At 44.7% G+C, this 25,679-nt stretch overlaps 1 protein-coding gene across 2 annotated transcripts in view; it reads right to left on the bottom strand.

Moving 5' to 3' along the window:
• Window positions 1-394: 394 nt before the first annotated feature.
• The window catches only part of sh3d21 (SH3 domain containing 21), a 121,287-nt gene continuing 96,002 nt past the window's right edge, over window positions 395-25,679 (bottom strand). Inside the window, exons 14-17 of one of the 2 annotated variants that reach the window (XM_072247098.1) lie at window positions 14,950-15,065; window positions 11,184-11,431; window positions 5,791-5,854; window positions 395-766 (exon numbers count right to left, since the gene is read on the bottom strand). In XM_072247098.1, coding sequence (XP_072103199.1) covers window positions 716-766; window positions 5,791-5,854; window positions 11,184-11,431; window positions 14,950-15,065 — 479 coding nt within the window. In that variant the 3' untranslated portion in view covers window positions 395-715. Of the gene's footprint in view, window positions 767-5,790; window positions 5,855-11,183; window positions 11,435-14,949; window positions 15,066-25,679 lie in introns of both variants that reach the window. The other variant, XM_072247097.1, reaches the window with a different exon arrangement.

The raw sequence follows: 25,679 nt of genomic DNA on the forward strand, positions 1-25,679 counted from the left end.
GTACAGCTCCACACCAAAATCACTGATCGAGGTTCACACCCAAAGCAGGGCTCTCGTCTGACATGATCTACCACCATTACATTGGCCGTTTTCTCGTGCCAAGAAGCCAGGAATGCACTGGATATCGGCAATTTCCTTGGGTGAACCTGGAGTAATTCATTCCTGGTTTTTCCCGGCCTTAACCAGCCGCTAAGCCATTTTCACTGCCTCATCACCCGAAATGTAATCCAATTTTGTTCATTGCAGTGTTTGTGACTGGAATCCTCAGAACGTCAAGTACTTAAAGAGTTCAATATGTTCGACTGGATGTGAAGGCCGAAACTACGGAAAAAAGTCCAGGCAATGCCTTTTACCCAACTGACATATTGGATTCACAGTACAACAGCAACCATGCTTCAAAAGTTATTTTATTGACAGTTATTGGGTGTATTGAAAGTTGTCACAAATATTGAGTCTTTTCAAGTCCTACTTTCAGAGTTGTGTGGAGCTTCATATCGCAGGATTCCTGAGGATTCTTGATGCCCACGGGATTCAGAAGAGGACACACAGGAAAGACCTGTGAAGATCCTGTAACTGCGGGAGCCAGATTCAGGTTTGTGAGACTCCCAGTACTGGTGGGTAATGTAACACGGGTAAGAGTCTGGTATTGGCTTCTCAGGTGCTGGACATATGCCCTCTATCCAGCAGAGGAGAGAGAAGGAAGGTTTGATCGAGGTTAGTGATCTGGCAGGGATGTCAACAATTTTTTCAGGTTTTCAACCTCCATCTGCAATAAAAGTTGTACAAAAAAAATCAAATAACGTTGTTAAAATACTTTACTTTCTTTTTGTTTTCATTCGGATATGCTAATTTCTGACATGATATCACTCCCAGGGCAGATAAGTCGGGTTCTTCCTGGAAGTCTTCTTCAAATGACTCTCCTGTCGGCTCAGGTTGCTGCAGATCTGCTCAGTAGTGCCACCATCAGGCCCTGCAATGACACTGCAGGGATGGAGCTTTCAGAATCAGAATCAGGTTTATTATCACTAACGGATGTTGTGAAATTTGATGCTTTGTAGCAGCAGTACAATGCAAAACACAAAGAGTTATAAATGATTTAAAAATTACATAAATAAATATATGAGGAATAGCAGGGTAGTGCTGATCCAGGCTGCTGTCCCCACATGCTTCAAATCAGCCACCATCATCCCTGGTACCAAAGAAATCTACACCTTCAGGACTAAATGACAACTGTCCAGTGGCACTGACCCAATCATCATGAAGTGCTTTGAACAGCTGATATCAAAGGCTCCATTCCTGCCACAATGGACACTCACCAATACGCTTAACAACAGGACCGTTCTACGACAGATGTCATAGGATCTGTCGTGCACCTGGCCCTGACACACCTAGAAAACAAGGATACTCATATCAGGATGCTGTTTCTGGATTCCAGTTCAGCATTCAACACTATCGCTTGCTTTGACCATCAATACATGAAGGAACTTCTACAAACTCCCGCAGCCCCCGATGACCCTGTGGTTTGTCTCTGAGACCAACATTAGAGCCTCTTTCAGGAGGGTGAATCCATGGAAAGCCTCCAGCCCAGATGGGGTAAATGGCTGAGTACTAAAGACCTCTGCTGATCAACTGTCTGGAGCGTTCACCTGTATCTTTAACCTGATATTTTGGCAATCAAAGGTACTCACTTGCTTCAAGCAGGCTTCAATTATACAAGTGCCCAAAAAGAATGTGGTAACCTGCCTCAATGAATATTATCCAGTAGCACTTACATCCACAGTGATGAAGTTCTTGGAGAGGTTGGTGATGCAATATATCAACTCCTTTCTGGGAAGCGACTTGGATCCATTCCAATTTACCTACCAGTGTAAGAGCTCCACAACAGATGCCATTCCATTGGCTCTTCGATCAACGCTCAAACATCTTGACAGCAAAGGTGCATACATCAGGATGCTCTTTATCGACCACAGGTCAGCATTCAACACTATAATCCCCTCAAAACTAATCAATAAGCTTCAAGACCTTGGCCTCATTACCTCCATGTGCAACTGGATCCTCAATTTCCTCACTTGCAGACTCCAGTCAGTTCAGATCAGCAACAACATCTCCTCCACAATCTCCATCATAGCCCCCTGTTCTGCTCACTTTATACTTATGACTTTAAGCCTCAGCACAGCTCCAATGCCATATTTAAGTTCACTGATGACACCATTGTCATTGGCCGAATCAAAGGTGGTGAAAAATCAGCACTTAGGAAGGAGATTGAAAATCTGGCTGAGTGGTACCACAACAACAACCTCTCACTCAATGTCAATAAGATCAAAGAGCTAATTATTGACTTCAGGAGGAAGAAACCAGAGGTCCATGAGCCAGTTCTCATTGGGGGATCAGAGGTGGGGAGGGTTGGCAACATTACATTCCTTGGTGTTATCATTTCAAGGGATCTGTCCAGCATGTAAGTGCAATTAAGAAGAAAGCATGGCATTGCCTTGACTTCCTTAGAGGTTTGCAAACATTCAGCATGACATCTAAAACTTTGACAAACTTCATGGAGAGTGTACACGTTGGTTGCATTACACCTTTGTGTGATAATACTAATGCCGTTGAATGGAAAATCCTACAGGAAGCAGTGGATATGGCCCAGTCCATCACAAGTAAAGTCCTTCCTATCCACCCTGGTCATGGTCCGTTTGTCCCACTTCCATCATGGAGGAGGTATGTGGCATCCATGACAGAACAACCAGACTCAAAAACAGTTACTTGCCCCAGGTAGTAAGGCTGATCAACACCTCCAACCACTAACACAAGCACTACTTTATTATTTCCCTCAGTTATCTTATGTGCAGCCTAGTGTCACTTTATATACAATCAATCTATGTATATAAACTATATTATGCATTTATATTTATTATGTTTTTTATTATTATTGCATACTTCATCTTTTGTGGGAGGGGGGTTGTGCTGCATCAGATCTGGAATAATAATTATTTTGTTCTTTACACTTGTGCAGGAAATGACATTAAACAATCGTGAATCTTGAATCTAGTGTTTGTGAATTCATGGACCGTTCAGAAATCAAACGGCAGAGGGAAAGAAGCTGTTCCTAAAGAGGTGAATGTGGACTGCTATTATGAATGAGTTAGTCTTCCCATTAAGTGTTAACTCAGTTAACTAGGTTTGTTAACTAAACCAGATAAGAAGATGTAGATGCTGATATTTATTGTCCTGGCTGGACGTCGCCAGAGTTGTCACTGCCAACCTCAGCATACCATTCATAGCAACTACGTGGCAGCCATATAGGACTGTAGTACTGGAGTCATATATACTGTAGGTCAGACTTGGTAAGTACAGTAAGCACCTACATTGGTCATTGACAAATCATAAACACGAGAAATTCTGCTGACGCTGGCCAGGCAGCATCTATGGAGGGGAGTATGTTTTGTCCTGAGACCTTTCATCATAATAAGAAGTGGGAAAAGGGGAAGGATTACAAGCTAGCAGGTGAGAAGTGAGACCAGGTGAGGGTGAAGGTAGGGAGGTGGGGGATCGAGGATGAAGTATGAAGCTGGGACGTGATAGGTGGAAGAGGTAAAGGATTGAAGAAGAAGGAATCTGATAAGAGAGGACAGTGGACAATGGAAGAGAGGGAAGGAGGAGGAGCACTAGAAGGAGGTAACAGGCTGGTGAGGAGAAGAGAGGGGATGAGAGGGAACAGGACAGGAAATGGAAAAGGAGAAAAAGGAGGGAGAAATTACTGGAAATTAGAGAAATTGATGGTCATGACACCAGGTTGGAAGTTACCCAGGCAGAATATGAGGTGTTGCTCTTCCACCGTGAGAGTGGCCTCATCATGACAGTTGAGGAGGCCATGGACTAACATGTCGGAATGGGAGGGAGAAGTTGAATTGAAATGAGTGGGCACCAGAAAGACCCAACATTTGCGGTGGATGACACCAACAGGCTCAGAGACTTGGTATTGCCTCACACGAAAGGACCGTTTTGGGACCATGAGTGCTGGTGAAGGGGCTGATGTAGCACCCGTCCTGTATGCAAGGGGAGATCAGTGGGGAGGGGTAGATATGCTTAGTGGTACGATCCCATTGTAAGTGAGGAAAATTATGAAAAATGGTGTGCTAGATATGGAGGATTGTGGAGCAGTAGGTAAGGACAAGAGGAACCCTATCCCTGTTAGAGTGTCAGAAGGGTGGGATGAGGGCAAATATGCAGGAAATGGAAATTGGATGAAGGTAGCACTGACGATGAGGTAAGGAAGAAGGAGGACTATCTCACTGCTGTGCACTATATCTAACATTTATACTTGAGTGCAGCTTTCACGGAATATGTCAATTTCAATGCAGTCTGGCAGAAGAGGTACCAATTGGAAAAACCTGTTGAGATGCATTGAAGTCTTTCGCTCCAGTGCATGTTTCAACTGCCCAATCTGGATGAACCTGCCCTGCCTCTGCATTCCCAGTCAGTCGCCAGGGAAGATGCCACGCTGTTGCATTGTAATCAATCTCCTGGACCATGCCCATGGTGGGGAGGTTTCGTTGGAAGGAGAGGGAGAGCCCTAGGTTTCTCGAGGAATTCTGTTCAGCACAATTGAGTGCCTGGCTGAAGTGAAAAATGAGGTGCTATCCTTGTGTTATGGTGTGTTAAATTTTGGAAAATATTAGACAAGAGTCTGAACAGTTCCAAGTGACACTCTAACTCTTTGTGAGCTCACAGCATGTAAAGTGTCTGTACAAGTTAAACATGTTTGCTGATAGCAGCTGGAGTCTTTCTTGGTCCCAGGGCACCAGTGGCATGAGGATGTCTGTCAATGAACACATGAGTTGTTAGAAGGAAAGAAGCCATGCCGAGATAGTGGTATGAGAACAAAAGACCAAAGAGTTTCTCTGTCTCTGTGTGCCTCTGAACGCTTGTGGATTGAACTCCTCTTTATTGAGTCACCTTTCGTTCATTTCTTGTGATTTCACCTAGATTGAAGAATTGTGATCAATCGATGCCTAGGATAGATCTACACGTCAGAATTCAGAGATCCCCTGACAACAGCAACAATCAAGTGGAGACTAAGAACTGTGAGCCCCGAAATCTTTGTAACTTACTACGTAGCATTTTGTGTGATTCATTGTGCTTTCTATTCTATGATAATAAATTAGGCTTAAGTTACTTTGTTGTGCGTGTACATTTATTACCACATCTCCTGGACACACGAATTGTCTGGGTCAATCCAGCCCATTACAATCCTGCACCATTCAAACACTCTGAGCAAGATTATTTGAGTTTCCTCATCACCCACCTGCAGGCACAGGCACCACCAAAGGAAAATTATTTGGAACAAAACTGCACAGTCTATTAGAAAGGGTAGACGAGGATCTGATGGTGATATTAGAAATTGATTCTGAACAGGGGAACAACAGCTTTTAGTTGGCTCATCAAGTTCACCGTGTCTGATCTGCTCCTCTCTGTCTGCCCTTAGCACGCTCCGCTGACAAAGATGATCAGTCTCAGGTTAGCTATTTTCCATGACTCCATGGGAGGATCCATGAAATGAGTCAACTTCAGATGATACAAGTCTTATAGACAAGGTAATAAGTGGGAAATCCTATAGAGGTTTCATATTACTCGATTCTTTGTGTTATGTAGTGTGCCATGACATTGCCTGTGAATGTCTTACATCCCTTGTTACAGACACCTCACCAGGAGAAAATTTCTCACTACCTGTTCTACCAAATCCATTAATAACAACAGATCCAATGGAGACAGTGGTCATTGTAAGAGGTTTACCTGCAGTGTATTCCATTTGATTCGCTCCTCTGCAATCTCTTCTTTTATGTCAGTTACATCTCTCCTGTCAAGCATCAAGGGAACACTCATTCAGCTGAAGTCATGCGCTGTATGCTCCAAAAAAACTTTCAACATCAAGGCACAGAGCCGCCGCATCATCTCAAGAGTATGAATCGTGTCCCTTTCCCCTTCTAAACTTGATATTGTACCGGGCTTGGTCATGGGATACTTTTCCAAATCTTACTCTGGTTAATTGATGTCCTGTAGCGTCAGAGCAAGGTTTAGATGTCACTTTGCTCCACCTTCCCACCAGCCACCATACAGAAGTCAAAAGCTGTCTGGGGAGCCTTGGGTGGCTTTGGGCTTTACTCACTGAAGCTTAGAAGAATGAGGGGGAGCAGATCTCATTGGAACCTATCCAATATTGAAATGCTTAGAGGATGTTTCCTTTAGTGAGGGAGTCTAGGATCAGGGATGAGGAGGAATTTCAGAGCAGACTTGATGGGCAAAATGGCCTAATTCTGCTTCTATGTATTATGGTCTTATGGCTGGACTCCCAAAGCTGAGGTCTGGGGTAACTACCAGACCAGTAGGTAGGTACCTCACAACCCATCTCTTTTGACATCTCTTTTAGCCTGTAACTTCCAGAAATTTTCCTCAATTAGCTTCAGTTATACGCCTCCATACCCTTATCTGCTCTCAGTCTCAAAGCAATCCATATTAGTCCTGACTCTACTAATCCATGTTTTGGCTGACCAATCCCATTTCTTCGAATAAAAAAAAGGCTACAAAGGCTGGAAATCTGAAATTAAAACTGAAAATGCTGGAAATGTTCAACAGCAGGTCAGAAGAACAGACATCATTGCACATAGGTGTTGTGCAATGAACCAGAATTAATTAGGGAGCTGAAGGTAAAAGAGCACCAAGGGGAAAGTGATTATAATATAATGAATTCCACCCTGAAATTTGAGAAGCAGAAGTTAAAGTTAGATGTAACAGTATTACAGTGGAGTAAAGAGAATTACAGAGGAGAGGAGTTGGCCAGAATTGATTGGAAAAGAACACTGGCAGGGATGACGGCAGAGCAGCAATGGCTGGGATTTCTGGAAGCAATTTGAAAGACACAGGATATATACATCCCAAAGAGGAAGAAGTATTCTGAAGGAAAGATGACATAGCTGTGGCTAATAAGGGAAGTCAAAGCCAACATAAAAGCCAAAGAGAGGGCATATAATAGAGCAAAAATTGGTGGGAAGTCAGAAGCAAACTGAAGACAACTGGAAAAAAGTCATTAAGAAGGTAAAGATGGAATATGAAATTAAGATAGCCAATAATATTAAAGAGGATACCAAAATTTTCTTCAGATACATAAAGTGTAAAAAAGAGGTGACAATGAATATCAAACCACTGAAAACTGATGTTGGGGAGGTAGTAATAGACAACAAAATGGTGGATGAACTGAATAAGTATTTACATCAGTCTTCACTGTGGAAGACACTAGCAGTATGGTGGAAGTTCCAGGTGTTAGGGGTGATGAAGTATGTGAAGTTACCATAACAAGAGAGAAGGTTCTTGGGAAATTGAAAGGTTTGAAGGTAGATAAGTCACTGGACCAGATGGTCTACACTTCAGGGTTTTGAAAGAGGTGGCTGAAGAGATCGTGGAGGCATTAATAATGATGTTTCAAGAATCACTAGATTCTGGAATTGTTCAGGAAGACTGGAAAATTGCAAATGTCACTCCACTCTTCAAGAAAAGAGAGAGGCAGAAGAAAGGAAACTATAGGCCAGCTAGTTGACCTCAGTGGTTGGGAGGATGTTGGAGATGATTATTAAGGATGAGGTCTCAGGGTACTTGGAGTCACATGATTAAATAAATCATAGTTAGTGTGGTTTCCTCAAGGGAAAATCTTGCCTGAAAAAGCTGTTGGAATTCTTTGAAGAAATAACAAGCAGGAGAGTTGGCTGAAGTTGTGTACTTGGATTTTAAGAGGCATCTGACAAGGTGCCATACATGAGGCTGCTTAAAAAGCTACAAGCCCATGGTATTACAGGAAAGATTCTAGCATGCATAAAGCAGTGGCCAATTGGAGGCAAAGAGTGGGAATAAAGGGAGCTTTTTCTGGTTGGCTGTCAGTGACTAGTGGTGTTCCATAGGGGTCTGTGTTGAGACTGATCCGTTCTATATTATATATCAATGATTTGGATGATGGAATTGATGGCTTTGTTGCAAAGTTTGCAGATGATATGAAGATAGGTGGAGGGGCAGGTAGCTTTGAGGAAGTAGAGAGGCTACAGAAGGACTTAGACAGAGTAGTAGAATGGACAAAGAAATGGTAGATGGAATACAGTGTTGGGAAGTGTATGGTCATGCACTTCTGTAGAATAAATGAAAGGGTTGACTATTTTATAAATGGAGGGAAAATTTTCTTCATTTTCTCTAGGCGCATAGGGACTTGGGAGTCTTTGTGCAGGATTTGTTAAAGGTTAATTTGCAGGTTGAGTCTGTGGTGAAGAAGGCAAATGCAATGTTAGTATTCATTTCAAGACTAGAGTACAAGAGCAAGAATATAATGTTGAGGCTTTATAAAGCACCGGTGAGGCCTCGGTGAGCATTGTTGTACCCTTTACCTCAGAAAGGATGTGCTGAAACTGAAGAGGGTTCTAAGGAAGTTCACAAAAATGATTCCAGGATTGAATGGCTTGTCATATGAAGAGTGTTTGATGGCTCTGGGCCTGTATTCACTAGAATTCAGAGGAATGAGGGGTGACCTCATTGAGATCTATCAAATGGTGAAAGGCCTTGATAGAGTGGATGTGGAGAGAATGTTTCCTATGGTGGGACAGTCTAACACCAGAGGATACAGCCTCAGAATAGAGGGTGTCTTTTTAGAACAGAGATGAGGAAGAATTTCTTCAGCCAGAGAGTAGTAAATCTGTGGAATTCTTTGCCACAGGCAGCTGTGGAGGCCAAATCTTTCTGCATATTTAAGGCAGAGGTTTATGGATTTTTGATTGGTCAGTGCATGAAGGGATATGGAGAGAAGGCAGGAGAATGGGTTTGAGAGGGAAATTGGATCAGCATGTTGAAATGGCAGAGTAGACTCGATGAGCCATATGACCTAATTCTGCTCCTATATCTTATTTCTGTTTCTCCTCTGTTCCACCAACATGCTGTGCATTTCCAGCCATTTCCTGCTTTAATCCCAGTTACTTTCTCAGATCTATGCTGTTCCAGATGACTTTTCTGGTTTGTCTATTCCCACGTGGTGGATATTTTCCCATGAGTCATCAATATTCTACCTTAACCCAGTTTCTTGATACCTCTCTGCCCTGTCCCAGTACAGTAATGCTGAACTGTTGAAACCCAGGTAGAATTTCATGGTCTAAATCTTCAATCCCCTCTCCAACAGTACCATGGGTGTACAGTGGCATGCAAAGGTTTGGGCACCCCTGGTCAAAATCTCTGTTACTGTGAACAGTTAAGTGAGTAGAAGATGAACTGATCTCCAAAAGTCATAAAGTTAAAGACGAAACATTCTTTTCAACATCTTAAGCAAAATTAGTGTATTATTTTTGTTTTGTACAATTTTAGAGTGAGAAAAAGGAAAGGAGCACCATGCAAAAGTTTGGGCACCCCAAGAGATTTGAGTTCTCAGATAACTTTTACCACGGTCTCAGACCTTAAGTAGCTTGTTAGGGCTATGGCTTGTTTACAATCATCATTAGGAAAGGCCAGGTGATGCAAATTTCAAAGCTTTATAAATACCCTGACTCCTCAAACCTTGTCCCAAAAATCAGCAGCCGTGGGCTCCTCTAAGCTGCTGCCTAGCACTCTGAAAATTAAAATAAATGATGCCCACAAAGCAGGAGAAGGCTATAAGATAGCTTGTTTTCAGGTAGCCATTTCCTCAATTCGTAATGTAATTAAGAAATGGCAGTTAACAGGAATGGTGGAGGTCAAGTTGAGGTCTGGAAGACCAAGAAACTTTCTGAGAGAACTGCTTGTAGGATTGCTAGAAAGGCAAATCAAAACCCCCGTCTGACTGCAAAAGACCTTCAGGAAGATTTAACAGACTCTGGAGTGGTGGTGCACTGTTCTACTGCGCAGCGACACCTGCACAAATATGATCTTCATGGAAGAGTCATCAGAAGAAAACCTTTCCTATGTCCTCACCACAAAATTCAGCATCAGAAGTTTAGTTTGCAAAGGAACATCTAAACAAGCCTGATGCATTTTGGAAACAGATCCTGTGGACTGGTGAAATTAAAATAGAACTTTTTGGCCGCAATGAGCAAAGGTATGTTTGGAGAAAAAAAGGTGCAGAATTTCATGAAAAGAACACCTCTCCAACTGTTAAACACAGGGGTGGATCGATCATGCTTTGGGCTTGTGTTGCAGCCAGTGGCACGGGGAACATTTCACTGGTACAGGGAAAAATGAATTCATTTAAATACCAGCAAATTCTGGAAACAAACATCACACCGTCTGTAAAAAGGCCAAAGATGAAAAGAGGATGGCCTCTACAACAGGATAATGATCCTAAACACACCTCAAAATCCACAATGGACTACCTCAAGCAAGCTGAAGGTTTTGCCATGGCCCTCGCGACCTAAACATCATTGAAAGTCTGTGGATAGACCTCAGAAGAGCAGTGCATGCAAGACGGCCCAAGAATCTCACAGAACTAGAAGCCTTTTGCAAGGAAGAATGGGCGAAAATCACCCAAACAAGAAGTGAAAGACATTTAGCTGGCTACAGAAAGCGTTTACAAGCTGTGATACTTGCCAAAGGGGGTGTTACTAACTACTGAGCATGCAGGGTGCCCAAACTTTTGCTTCAGGCCCTTTTCCTTTTCTGTTATTTTGAAACTGTAAAAGATGGAAATAAAAAAGTAATCTTGCTTAAAATATTAAAGAAATGTGTCATCTTTAACTTTATACCTTTTGGAAATCAGTTCACCTTTTACTCGCTTAGCTATTCACAGTAACAGAAATTATGACCGGGGTTCCCAAACTTTTGCATACCACTGTGCATGTTCCAGAAGAACTAGCAGTTTACCACCTCAAGGGGGGTTAAGAATGGGCAATAAATGCTTATCAATTAAAAAATAAATTCTCTGTCAGGTCCCAGTGAGTTGATACCGAGCTGTCTTATCCCAGGTAGTTGGTGTGGGCTTATCCAATATCGTTTGATGTTTTCTATTTTGTTATGGTCAATTAATGTAGGAATGGTCAGACCCAATTAATTGGCATTGTCTTGTCTCCTCCCGGTTACTTGCATGTCCCTCCAATCCCATCTAGATCATGCAGGCCCCTCCTTTTCCAATTACTTGATGTTGCCTTTGAAGCTAGCTGAAATAGGGGGTCATTCCCCAGTTGAGGATTACTTACGAATGCTGATTCTTTAGCAGGTTGATGGATAGTTTCAGCCTTCTTAGTTCCTCTTGCAGGCCTGCAACAGAATCCACCTTGTCCTCCCTTTCTTCATATCCCTGTGTTTTGTTTGGTGAACTAGCCGGAACAGGGCCTGCTCTTCCTGCAGTCAACTGATGCCTTTTGACTGATGGAGGCTCAAACAGCTGGACAGTTGGAGGCTTGACTTTAGCTGGTACTAGTGGTGACACTGACCCCTTGGCATTCTGCTGCAGGTGGTTTAAGCAAAGAGAATTGTAAGAGCAGCCGTAAACAGCCCATAAAATTAGAGCAAAATTAACCTTGGAAAGACTGCAGAGGACTGTTGGTGGATCAGGTCAAGGGATGAGAGACTTCAGTCGCAAGGATCTGGGTCAGGGTAGGGATTCCTTATTGAGCAGAGGAGGTTAAAGAAAGATCTACCAAGCATTGTACAAGATTATTATTGGATATGGAGGAGTAGATCATGACAAACTAAACCAAAGGACACAGATTTATTTTTGAAATACTGTTTGGGATGGGAGAGGGAAAGTAGAGAAGTTTGAGAGGATCAGAATGCATTCCATGACTATTATTTTCCCAGTGGTTTTGGATAAACACCCAACTAGAGAAAGAATTTGGATGATGCAGTGACACATGTTGTAGAGCCTCCACCTCACACCTTCTGCAGCCCAAGTTCAATCTATGCTGTGCGTGCGGTTTCCACATCCTCGTGATGATAGCACGGGTTTCCTCCGCGTGCTGTGGCTTCCTCTCATGTCTCACAGAAGCAAGAGAAGTCTGGGATGGTAAAGTAAACACTGGAATATTCAGACATCTGTAGAAAGATCTGCATTGATAGAGTGAAAAGCTGGAGAGGGTGAAATAGGGAGGGAGACAGCTCATTAGAGAGGGAGAAGTGGGGAAGGAGTGAGAGGGGAGGGAGAGGAGGGGAGAGAGGGAGAAGTGGGGAAGGAGCAGGGGGAAGGGTGAGAGAGGGGGGGAGGGGTGAGAGACGGGGAGAGAGGGGGTAGAGAGGGGGAGAGAAGGGGAGGGGAGGAGGGAGAGAGGGGGGAGTGAGGGGGAAGAGAGAGGGGGAAGAGAGAGGGAGGGGGAGAGAGGGAGAAGTGGGGAAGGAGCAGGGGGAAGGGTGAGAGAGGGGGGGAGGGGTGAGAGACGGGGAGAGAGGGGGTAGAGAGGGGGAGAGAAGGGGAGGGGAGGAGGGAGAGAGGGGGGAGTGAGGGGGAAGAGAGAGGGGGAAGAGAGAGGGAGGGGGAGAGAGGGAGAAGTGGGGAAGGAGCAGGGGGAAGGGTGAAAGAGGGGGAGGGGGAGGGGTGAGAGACGGGGAGAGAGGGGGAAGAGAGAGGAGGAAGAGAGAGGGAGGGGGAGAGAAGGAGGGAGAGAGAGGGGAGAGAGAGGGGCAGAGAGAGAGGGAGGAGAAAGAAATAGAAAGAGAGGGAGAAAAAGGGAGAGGTGGCTACACACTGTCATCAGAACCCACCACAGACCCATGATGGGCTGAGAAATAGTTTCACTTTGGAGGAAAGTGAAGAACTGAGCTCAGTTTCCCTCCCCGTTTCACCCCTGCTGGCTTTCCGCTATCCCTGCGGATCTTTCCACAGATGTCTGAATGTCCCAGGGAAGGAAAACACAAATGCTTTTGTATTCTAATTCTGTGAAGTTCATGATTTCACTTGCTGTTGGTTTTGTTCACTTCCTGATTCACACTCTTGACACTAATATTTAACCAGCTGTTATTGAAACTCAGAAATTGGATTTCACCTTACTTGGTTGCGCTAGACATAATGTCGATAGGGCTAATCCACCAGCACAACCATCAGGAAATTGGCCAAAGACGTGTATGACAACACAATAATGAATTACTCTGGGATTCATGTTAAAGGGGGATCTGTGATTACCTTAACAAAAGTTTCATGGAGAACTTCCGGCTACTGCATCTTTGCCATGCTGGTCATTGAGAAGGGCGTCAGAATTTGAAACAGTTCTCCCCCTGGCAGCCACAGGACAGTTATGGTAAAATGCCCCGCTCTGATTTCATGCCAACTGTTTGGTTTGGGATGATCAATGAAGCTGGGATGACAATTTGAAGATCAGGTTTGTACAACGTAGAAAGCAGCAACCGGTGATGGAACAGGCAAAGATGAGGGTCAGAACATGAAAACTGAGGCTGGCAGAGGCTGTGTGCAATATATCATTGCCAATGACATCTCACTGCTAGCCCCACGCAATATGCTCTTAGCATTTCTGGGACTGGTCTACCAAAGTCTTAGATTGTCCCAAAGGCTCCTACTTGCTTTAGCAGAGAAGGAAGTGGGTGAAGCGTGACTTGTGACAGCACTGATTGTATGACAAACCCTGGAAGGTGTCAGATGCCAAGGTGGTGTGATCAGGGTGGTTGATGTGAAGCCAAGCAAGTGGGCACATTATCCTGAGCTTCTTGAGGGTTGCTGGAGGTGCAGTTATGGACAGAGACGTCAGGAAAACAGGCTCTCCAGCCCGTCAACCTTCAGGTACTCATTTGCTCTAATCACAATTTATTCTTCACACATCCCACAAACTCTCCCCAGGCTTTTATACTCACCAATCCCCTCCCATCGTCAAAGCCTGGAGACTGGAGACTGGAGACTGGAAACCCGGCGGCCTGTCCTCGGGCTGGAGACTGTCCGCGTGTGTGCGTGGGTGGAGGTGAGGAAAGGGGCTTGCTCTGCTGCTGTTGTTGTGTTCTTTGTTGTTCTGCCGGGCATTGTGGGCACCAAAATGTGTGGTGACACTCATGGGTTGTTTCCCTTAGGATGTGTTGCAAATGACACTTTTCACTCTATGTTCCAATATACGTGTAATAAATGGATTAATCTAAACCTGAGCACTCGGAAAGAATTTACAGTGGCGATTTAATCTACGAAGCTGCACGTCTTTGGGTTGTGGGAAAGACAGGAGCACCTGGAGGAAACCCACATGGATACACACAAAATCCCACACATACACTATCCGAGGTCGGGATTGAACCCAGGGGACAGGAATCACGAGGCAACATCTTCATCAATTGCACTACCAAATCTTCCTAATCCAAGCCAGTGGAGAGTATTCCTTCTCATTCATAATCTGTGGATGGTGGAATGGCTTTGGCCATGCCAGGAGCTGAGACAGTCACCACAGCACCTCCGGCCTCTGATTTACACTTTTAGCCCCGGGATTTCTGCAGCCGGTGAATACGGCTTTCTGTTCAGTGATGATCCTCTGGGCAAAGATGGTGAGGACTTGGCAATGATATCTTCTTCTTTTGGTATAATTGTGCATTTATGGTAAGGGGGAAAGTTGAAGGGAAGTGTGTTGGACAAAACTTTTACACAGAGTGGAGAGAACTTGGAACGGGCTGCCAGGGATGATGCTGGGAACAGATAAGAGGTGTTTAAGAAGCTTTTAGAAGGACACATGAAAAGGCAATGAACGGAGAGCATAGGCAGAAAGGACTAGTTTGATTTTGCACTGTGCCTGGTACAGATATCGAGGGCCGAAGAGCCCATTAATGGGCTGGTCAGTTTATGTTCTATGCTCTTAGGTTATCAAGCAGCAGTTAGACTCTGGCTCAAGATGTTGTTTGTCTCACCCTTGGGGCTATCGGCCGCTTATCGCCCTGTGCCTGACTGCTGCCTAGCTTATGCTGCAGACATTTGGCATTTATTTGACAGCCTCTAAGCAATGGCTGCCGCTCAGGGTCAGAAGCTGCAGTGAAATGTCTACTCACAGCAGCTGTAGCTCTAAGGTGAGTGGGTGGTCTTCGCCCCTGGGCCCTGGGTCTGTCTGCCGTCAAGTGCCTCAGTGTCCCTGCAGATGGTACCACTATGTCAAACGTCAGAGATTCTAAATGGGGAAAGTATGAGAGAAAAAAATTGTGAATCACGGGATTTCCTGATTTGCAACAATTGTTTCTCATCCATTTCAGGTCCACAGCACTGATTATTAACCATCAGCTGTTGATAATTTTGAACATTGCCACTTTAAGAAATACATCATCTGCAGTGGTCATGTGATCTATTGCCCTCGTCTGGTTCAGCACACAATACTGTGTATTTCAGCAAGGCTCTGGGTTCGGTGTTTGATTGTAAGTCGACCGCAGCACTTCATCCTGATCCAGCGCTGTCCCAGCTGCACTTCACCCTGACAGAAGTGACGCCCCGCTGCCAGCCCATGCACCACCAAAGCTGTCATTGTCAACCATTTATCGAATACTTTTGTAATATATTTTTAAAAGTTCTCACATTTCATAAACGTAGCGGCATACCCATTCAGAAAAATTCGAATGAAGTGAAATAAACTTAAGTACTCGTCTTTCTCCTGGGAAGTGACTTCTCTCATTCAGTTCACCCGGCGCAGGTTCACGGGCTGGTTTCCGAGCCAGGGAGCCGGGAGCTCTGTGGGACTTTAGGCTGCCCAGCTGGTCTCCCCAAGGACCCACAGGATAGACGGGTCAGCAACACAGGTGGCTGGGCAGAAGGTGCCACCTTGAGCTCAGGCCAGCTCTGGATATCAAGGCTACTGCAGTGAAACCTTCCCCTTCCCTGAATTCCCAGCATTAGAACCGTGTCGGTTCGGAAAATCTGCCCCTTTAATCTCGTCTGTCATCTGTAGAAATAACATAGAAGAAAGAACACTACAGTACAGGCCCTTCAGCCCATGAAGTTGTGCCAAACTTTTATCCCTCTCTCCGATCAATTTAACCCTTTCCTCCTACATAGGCCTCTATTTTTCTATTATTCATGAGTCTATCTAAGATTCTGTTAAATATCCCACATGTCTTTGCTTCTGCCACCAGCCCCAACAGTGCATTCAAAGCACATAGTGGAAAAAAAACTTACCTAGGACATCCCCCCATATTCTCCTCCAATCAGCTTAAATGTATCCTCTCGTCTTAGCCAGGCTGCCCCAAGGAAAAGGCACAGGCTGGCCACTGTATCATCTTATACGCCACTATCATTGCTGTGTCTCATCCTCCTTCACGCCAGCAAGGAAAGCCCTAATTCGTTCAACCGTTCCTCATAAGACATGCTCTTTAATCCAGGCGGCATGCTGGTAAATCTCCTCTGCACTCTCTCTAAAGCTTCCACGTCCTTCTTATAATGAGGTGATCAGAACTGAACAAAATGCTCCAGAGGTGGTCCAGTCAGAGTTGTATAAAGCTGCAACTTTACCTCATGTCTCCCAAACTCCGTCCCCCAACCAGAGAAGGTCAGCACACCGTGCACTGCCTTAACATCCAGTCTTTGTTACCTTCCTGTGCCTAATACTTTATACTTTATTGTCGCCAAACAATTGATACTAGAACGTACAATCATCACAGCGGTACTTGATTCTGCGCTTCCCACTCCCTGGAGTACAAATCGATAGTAAGTATTAAAAATTTAAATTATAAATCATAAATAGAAAATAGAAAAATGGAAAGTAAAGTAGTGCAAAAAAACCGAGAGGCAGGTCTGGATATTTGGAGGGTACGGCCCAGATCTGGGTCAGGATCCGTTCAGCAGTCTTAGCACAGATGGAAAGAAGCTGTTCCCAAATCTGGCCGTACGAGCCTTCTGAAGTGGTCACTGAGTTTTGCCACGTTGAGAGATATTAAACACGAAAAATGCTGGGGGTGCTGGAAATCCGAAGAAACACACACAAAACTCAGCAGGTCAGGCAGCGTCAATGGAGAGAGGAATAAACAGTGGAGTTTTCAGGCTGAGACTCTTCTCCAGGACTGAAAAGGAAAGGGGAAGATGCCAGGATAAAAAGAGTTGTGGGGGGGGGAGGGGAACGATGATAGCTAGAAGGTGACAGGTGAAGCCAGCTGGGTGGGAAAGGTAAAGGGCTGGATAGGAAGGAGTCCGATAGGAGAGGAGAGTGAACCACAGGAGAAAGGGAAGACAGAGGATGCCTAGGGGAGGTGAGGGGTGGCTGAGGTCGACTGTGGACATTCCAGCTCTCAAGAAGAAAGGATCTGCATTTGCAATGTATCTTTTAGAAGCAGAATCAGGTTTATTATCACTAACAAATGTCGTGAAAATTACTGCTTGTAGTAGCAGTACAGTGCAACGCAAAAAAATTTACTGTAAGTTACAATAAGAAATATATTAAAAGAACAAGTAGAATAAATGAGCGAAAAGTGAGGTTGTGTTAATAAATTCATGGTCCTTTCAGAAATCTGATGGCAGAGGAGAAGCTGTAACCAAAATGTTGAGTGCATGGTTTCGGGTTCCTGTATCTTCTCCCTGGATAGTAGCAATCAAATGAGGGCACGTCCAGGGCAGTGGGGTTATTTAACGATTGATACCGCCTTCTTGAGGCATTGCCTATTGAAGCTGTTCTCGATGCTGGGAAGGCTAGTGCCCACAATAGAGCTACCTGGGTTTGCAGCCCGAGGCAGGTTTTTCCGAACCCTGTGCAGTGATCCATATAAACCAGATGGTGATGCACCAGTACATCTGTAGAAATTTGCTAGTCTTTGGTGACCAAATCTGCTCAAGCTTCTAATCGAATACAGCTACTGCCATGCCTTCTTCATAACCACATCAATATGTTTGGTCCAGGATATATACGAGGGGTGACTGATAAGTTTGTGGCCTAAGGTAGAAGGAATCAATTTTAGAAAACCTAGCACATTTATTTTCCAACATAGTCCCCTCCTAAGGTAGAAGGAGATGAGTTATTAACTTCAAACTTTCTGCATTATCACTCAAAGAGTTGAACTGCACGTGCATGTAGCGAGAGCGCCTTGGACCTCCAGGTGGTCCACAGCAGGGGTGATTGATAAGTTCGTGGCCTACGGTAGAAGGAGATGAGTTATACCGCTCTCGTTACATGCATGTGCAGTTCAACTCTTCGAGTGAAAATGCAGAAAGTTTGAAGTTAATAACTCATCTCCTTCTACCGTAGGAACTTATCAATCACGCCTGCTGTGGACCACTTTCTGGACGTCCAAGACGCTGACTTCTACAAAGAAGGGATCTGTATGCTCCACGACTGCTGGACCAAGTGTGTAGATGTAGGAAAAATAAATGTGCTAGGTTTTCTAAAATTGACTCCTTCTACCCAAGGCCACGAACTTATCAATCACCCCTCGTATATATCATCAGAAATGCTGACATCCAGGAACTTGAAGCCAATCAGCCGATCATATACAGTACAAGGGTATATGTTCTCCCGGTTTCGCCATCCTGAAGTCAGTTCCTTGGTGCAAGGTTGTTGTTGTGACATCACTGAACTAGCTGATCTACCTCACTCCTGTACACTTCCTTGTCACCGTCTGAGATGGTGCCCACAACCATTCTGTCATCAGCAAGTTTATTGACGACACAACTCAAGGCATGTCAAAGAACCTTTTGGCCAATTAAATACATCAGAAGTAAGTAATGCAGCAGCTAATTAGTGCACAGCAAGCTGCCATAGACATCAGTGTAACCTTGATCCATCCATTGTGGTGTTCATATTGGCAAGGATATCAGGACCTGCTCCCTTCAAAATGCAGGTCAGAAACAGGCCATTCAGTCCACTGTCTGTCGATCATCAAACCCCTATTTACACCGTTCCTGCACTACTCCTCATTTTTGTCTCCCCACATTCTCACCACCTCCTTTAGATTCTATCATTCACCTACACGCTGGCGGCCAACTAACCTACCAATGTACGGTTTTTGAAGACATGGGAGAAAACTGCAGCACCCAGGGGAAAACATGAAAACTGCCCGCAGACTGCGTCCGAGGTCAGGATCGAGCCCAGGTTTCTGGCACTGTGAGACAAGGGCTCTACAAGTGGGGCCATTATGTTACTTTCTGTGTTGAGGGACCTTTCACGTGTGTGAGAACTGGAGAACATGTTGGCTATCCGTCGATTTTGACAAAGGCGACAGGAACCCGTGCGGGAGAGCTTTTTAAAGTGGGAAAGCTGTTGCACTGCGGCAGTTCCAGAAGCCGTATTCCAGTGGTACGAGTGATCGTCACAACTGGAGACCTCCCTGGTTGCAGGGGCTGATCGCGACGTCTTCTGTGCCTCACCATGCCCTTCGTTCTCCGTGGCGCGCTCCCTTCCTGGCCGTTGGCTCTCACACATGATCTCATCCGCCCAGTCCACCAGGACTGGCTTTGGATGCTGGGATAGGCGTGTCCCCACCTCACTGGTGTTTGAGACAAACTGGCTGCCCTCACGTGGTTTAGCCCGCCTGTCGCAGCGGTGTACCGGGGCGCGGCCGTCGCAGCGGCGTACCAGGGCGTGGCCGCCGCACAGAAACAGCCACTTGGAGCCAGAGGTGGATGCTGAGTGACAGATGAGGTGGATGAGCTGTCTCGAGGGGGACACGACAAGCCCTTTCAGTAGAGATACTACCCTGGCCATCCCATATACTGAAGGAAAAGATCTTAGTATAATGTCCCATCCAAAAAGCAGCAATTTAGAATCTGAATGGAGCCAACAAGGTGGCACTAATGGGACTTAAATCCTCCGTGAGTGCAGCACTGCCTTGGAATTGACTTAGTCCATCAGTTTCATAAACTAGGACTTGAACCCTGAACCTGAGAATCTTTAACAAGCTGCTGCCCACTGGGCTGCAGTTCAAGACTCCAGAGTGGAAGACCCACGCTAAATCAAAGCCTGAGACTGAAAGGACGCACCCAGTAAACTTCTATAAGCAAAGTCAATCCAACTGAATAAGGTAAAATAAATTTCTACCATGCCAGACTTCTGGATACAAACTGAGGTTGGTTTTCCTTTAACTTTGAAATAAATCTGTCTGAATGAAGTCTCCTTTATTCTTAAGCTTCCAAGGCTGTTGTTGCTGTGGTTTCAAAAATCAGAATCTGAGTCAGGTTTTTATTCATTGGCTTATGTTGTGGAGTTTGTTGTTTTGCAGCAGTAGTAGACTGCTGGACACAAAAACTACTATAAGTTACAAAAAAGTCCTGTTACAGTGGAGGATGACGCTTTTTTATTTTCTGTGTCTGGCCCATTTCAACCCTGCTGTAGATTGCTTAATGGATGAAATGTCTCACGGTGGCGTAATGGCGCGATGCTCTTACAGCTTGCAACGTTCCAGTGTTTGGAGCTCAATTCCGGCGTTCCATGGGGAGGACATACAGGGACTTGCTTAAGGAGTCTCTGTATGTCCTCTCCGTGAAATGCGTGGGTCTTCAACGGGTCCTCCGGCTTCCTTCCACCATCCAAAGACGTGCCTGTTAGTAGGTTAATTGGTTATTGCAAATTGTCCTGCGATTAGGTTAGCATTAATTAAGTTTGCCGGGGTTGCTGGGGCAGTGCGGCTCAAAGGCCGGAAGGGCTGTATCACTAAATAAGTAAATATATATATTGGGAGAGTTCACACGCTACTGAAGGAATGCAGTGGGTCAGGCAGCATCTCAGCTCTCTTGTTCCACCCTTTCCCTCCACCATTTTATCCTTTCTATCTTTCAGTCAAATGTTGACTGCATTGATGCTACCTGACACATTGAGCTCCTCAGCGTTTCGTGTATTGCTCTAGAATCCAGCGTCTCAAGTCCCTTGTGACTCCATTGAGAGGGTTTGTACCAGTCAATGTTGCCATTGGGAATAATATTCATTTGATTACTTTTTCCATATTTCCTTTCAGCATAAAGGAGACAATTTCAGCCCACTGCGTCCATGCCAGCTCACAGAGCAAACCTTCTCCCCACTAATTTACTCTGCAATCTATTCTTCTGGCATTCCCATCACCTATCCCAGATTCTCCCACTCAATTAGACACTAGGCTGATTAACAATGGATAATTAGCTTACCAACTCACACATCTTAGGGATGTATGAATAAATCAGAGCACCCAGAGAAAACTATACGATAATGGGAAGTACTATACAATAATGGGAAGAACATGCAGACATCTCAGAGATGTGTGAATACGTCAGAGCACCCAGAGAAAACTATATAATATTGGGAAGAACATGCAGACTCCACACAGACAGCAAAGGGGTCAGGATTGAATATTTCCGAAGGACTAGCCAGTCAGTCTGGTAGGAGAAGCGATGGCCAGGCATTATGTGACACATGCGAAGTCCTCACATCTAGTAGGTGAACATCTAATGACAGTGGCGTAGCTTTTAGCACTATCACTTTACAGTGCCATCTGTAAGATCGTGGTTTGATTCCTGCTGCTGCCTACAAGGAGCTTGTATGTTCTTTCCGTTAGCATGTGTTTTTCTTTCCACAATCCAAGGATGTATGGGTGGGCATGTTGACCTTTAGCCCTGGGAGCATGGTGACACTTGTGGGTTTCTCAGCACAGTCCTCGCTGATTTGATTTAATACAAACAACACATTTTGAGTGCTACACCTGCTCATACACCTCCCCCCTCACCTCCAATCAGAGCCCCAAACAGTCCTTTCAGGTGAGGTGACACATCACCTGTGAGCCTGCTGAGGTTGTCCATTGCGTCCGGTGCTCACGATGCGGCCTCCTCTACATTGGTGAGACTTGTCATAAATTGGAGGACAGCTTCGTCGAGCACCTCCACTCCATCCGCCACAAGCCGAACTTCCTGGTGGCCAAGCATTTTAATTCCAATTCCCATTCTGACAGGTCGGTGCATATGCCAAGGTGAGGTCACCCCCCGGGATGGAGGAGCAACAACCTTTTATTCCATCTGGGGTAGCCTCAAACCTTCTCCCCCCTTTCTCTATTCTCCACTTTGACCTTTTACCTCTGCTCACCTGCCCATTGTTGCCCCCTTCCTCCTTCTCTTTCTCCAATGCTCCATTCTCCTCTCCTATCAGAATCCAGCCCTTGACCTTTCCTACTTACCACCTTCCAACTAGCCTCCTTCCCCTCCCCCCCCCGCCCACCTTTTTATTCTGGCATCTTCCCCCTTCCTCCCCAGTCCTGAAGAAGAATCTAGGCCCGAAACGTCGAATGATTCCTTAGCTCCATAGATGCTGCCTGACCTGCTGAGTTCCTTCAGCATTTTATGTGTGTTACACTTCAGTGTATGTTTCAATTATGTGTGATAAACAAAGCTGATCTTTATCTCTTTGTAATGAAATCAGGTTGCGACTGAGAGGGCAATAATGCATCCTTAGCTCAGGTGTCCCTCTGCTGGTTTCCTTGGTTACGACGATAATAAGACCATAGGGCAGCAAGGTGGCGCAGTGATCAACACACTTTACAGTACCAGAGACTCAGGGTTTAATTCCCACTGCTGCCTGTAAGCAGTTTGTACGTTCTCCCCGTACCTACATGGGTTTCCTCCGGTTGTTCCAGTTTCCTCCTACAAAGATGGACCGGTTAGTAGGTTAATTGGTCAATGTAAATTGTCCTATGATTAGGCTAGAACTAAATCAGGGGATTGCTGTGTGGCATGGTTCGAAAAAACTATTCCACGCTGTATTTCAATAATTAAATAAATAAACCATAGGAACGGAATTAGGACATTCTTCTCCATCTTCCATCATGGCTGATTTAATATCCCAGTTTACCCCATTCTCCTGCTTTCTCTCTGTAACCCTTGACAACCATCTTAATCAAAAACCTGCTTTAAATGTAGATTCAGAGTACATTTATTATCAAAGGATGTATAAATTATACAACCTTGAGATTTGGTTGCTTACAGGTAGCCGCAAGGCAAGAAACTCTGAACAAGCTAATTAAGAAAAAATAAAGACCAAACCCCAATGGGCAGAGAAAGAGAAAAAAAAAGCACAACTCACTTAAACTATAGAGAAGAGCAACAACAACAGCATTCCGAACCAAAGTGAGTCCTTCGATCCAAATCCTCGGAGCAGTCTGGAGTAGGCCCAAAGCCTCAGTATTCAGTTCATCATACCTATACCTAATATACCCAATAACTTGGCCTCAACAGCCACCTGTGGCAATGAATTCCACAGATTCACCACACTCTGCTGAAAGAAATTCCTCCTCATCTCTGTTCTTCTAGTCTGAGGCTGTGCCCTCTGGTCCTAAGTCCCTTTGCACCTCTGATTCCGACTTGGCCCCCCGTTTAGAAAATAGTTTACACTTTTATTTCTTCTACCTGGGTGCATGACCACACACTTCCATACATTGTATTCCATCTGCCTCTTCTTCACCCATTCTCCTAATCAGTCTAAGTCTCAGTCTTTCTGCAGAGTCCCTGCTTCCTTAGCACTACTTGCCCCTCCACCTATCTGTATCATTCACAAATTTGGTCATAGAGCCATCCATTCCATCATGAAAATCATTGGCATACGACGTGAAGAGAAGCAGTCCCAACATCAACCCCTGAGGAACACCACTAGTCACTGGCAGCCAACCAGAAAAGGCTCCCTTTGTTCCTACTCTTTCCCTCCTGCCAGTCAAGAAATCTTCTATCCTTGCTAGTCTCTTTCCAGTAATACCATGGGCTCTTACCTTGTTTAGCAGCCTCATATGCAGCACCTTCTGAAAATCCAACTAAACAACGTCCACTGACTCTCCTTTTTCTATCCTGATAGAATTGTTATTTCCTTAGGGAACTCCAACAGTTATGTCAAGCAAGGTTTCCTCTCAAGGAAACCATGCTGACATTGGCTTATTGTATCATTTGCCTGCAAGTACCCAGAAACCTAATCCTTCATGCTAACTGCCCTATAATTTCCTTTCTTTTATCTCCCTCCCTCTTAAAGAGTGGAATGAGATTTGCAATTTTCCAGCCCTCCAAACCAATCCAGAATCCAGTTGTTCTTGAAAGATCACTACTAATGCCTCTATAATCCATCTGGTCCAAGTGACCTGTCTACCGCAGACCTTTCAGCTTCCCCAAATGCCTTCTCCTGACAAATAGCATTCATTTCTGCCCCTTGACGCTCTCAGATTTCTGGTATACTGCCCGTGTCTTTCCCAGTTCATCTGCCATTTCTCTGACCCCCATTAATACTACTACAGCATCACTTCTAGTGGTCCGATGTCCACTCTCCTTTATATTTTTGCCAAGCTTACCTTCATATTTCATCCTTTCTCTCCTTTTTGCTTTTTAAGTTGCCTTCTGTTGGAAGCTTCAATCCTCTAGTTTAATTAATTAGTTAATTGATTTGCATTCATTTCTTTTCTATTGTATGTCCTCTCTTTTGATTTTATGCTGTCTTTGACTTCCCCTGTCAGCCATGGTGCTTTGCCTTTCCTGTAGGATATATTTTCTTCTTTGGGATGTGATTATCCTATGCCTTCTGAATTTCTCCCAGAAACTCTAGCCATTGATGTTCTGCCATCATCCCTGGTAATGTCCTCTTCCAATCAGCTTTGGCCAGCTCCTCTCTCATCCGTCTGTAGTTCCCTTTACTCCACGTAATACTGAAGTCTCTGACTTAGCTTCTCCTTCTCAATCCGCAGGGTGAATTCTATAATAATATGATTACTGCCTCTTAAGAGCTCCTTTGCCTTAAGCTCCCTGATCAAATTTGATTCATTACACAACACAAATCCAGAATTATCTTTCCCTGAGTAGGCTCAACCACACAAAAAGCCATTCTACAAGTTCACCCTCTTGGGATCCAGCAGCAACCTAACTTTTCCAATCTACCTGCATATTGAAATCCCACATGATTATCGCAATATTTCCCTTTTTACATGCCTTTTCTAAATCTCATTGTAATTAGTACCCCAAATCTTAGCTACTGTTTGAGGGACTGTATACAACTCCCAAAAGAGTGTTTTTACCCTTGTAGTTTCTGAACTCTACCCACAAGGATTCTACTTCTTCTGATCCCATGTCACCTCTTTCTAAGGACTTGTTTTCATTTCTTAGCAAATCACCCCACCCCCTCTGCCTACCTGCTTATTCTTTCGATACAATGTTTATCCTTAGATGCTAAGCTCCCAACTATGATCTTCTTTCAGCCATGACTCAGTGATGTCCACAGTCATACCTGCTTATCCCTAACTGACAACCTCATGATCATTTACATTATTCTGTACACTGCATAAATTCAGATCTCACACCTTCAGTCCTGTATTCATTGCCGTTTTTGATCTTGCCCTCATGTTACCAGAAGTTAAATTCTTATCCCTTTCTAAACATTTTGTTGTTTTATTTATTCTGGAGACTTTCATGATCTTTCCTGCATTCTCCTTCCCTTTTACTTTATCCTCACTTTTCTAAACTGTTAAATGGTTGAACCTGCTATACAGTTTAAAGACATACTTCTACCCATCCCACTGACCGTCATTTTGCCCTGGCCTTGCTCACAGCCTCACTACATACTACACCCTCTTCCAAATTAGTTTAAACTCTCCCCTTCAGCTCCAGCAAACCTGCCCACTAGGATATTGGTCCCCCTTGAGTTCAGGTGAAACCCGTCTTTTTTGCACAGGTCATAGCTTCCCCAGAAGGGATTCCAACGATCCAGAAATTTGAAACCCTGCTGCATACACCACTTTGTCAGCCACACTTTCATTTGCTAAATCGTCGTTTTCTTACCCTCACTAGCGCATGGCACAGCCAGCAATTCAGAGAATACTACCCTTGGGGG

This window comes from Mobula birostris, chromosome 30 (assembly GCF_030028105.1).
Source record: "Mobula birostris isolate sMobBir1 chromosome 30, sMobBir1.hap1, whole genome shotgun sequence".
NCBI lineage: Eukaryota > Metazoa > Chordata > Chondrichthyes > Myliobatiformes > Myliobatidae > Mobula > Mobula birostris.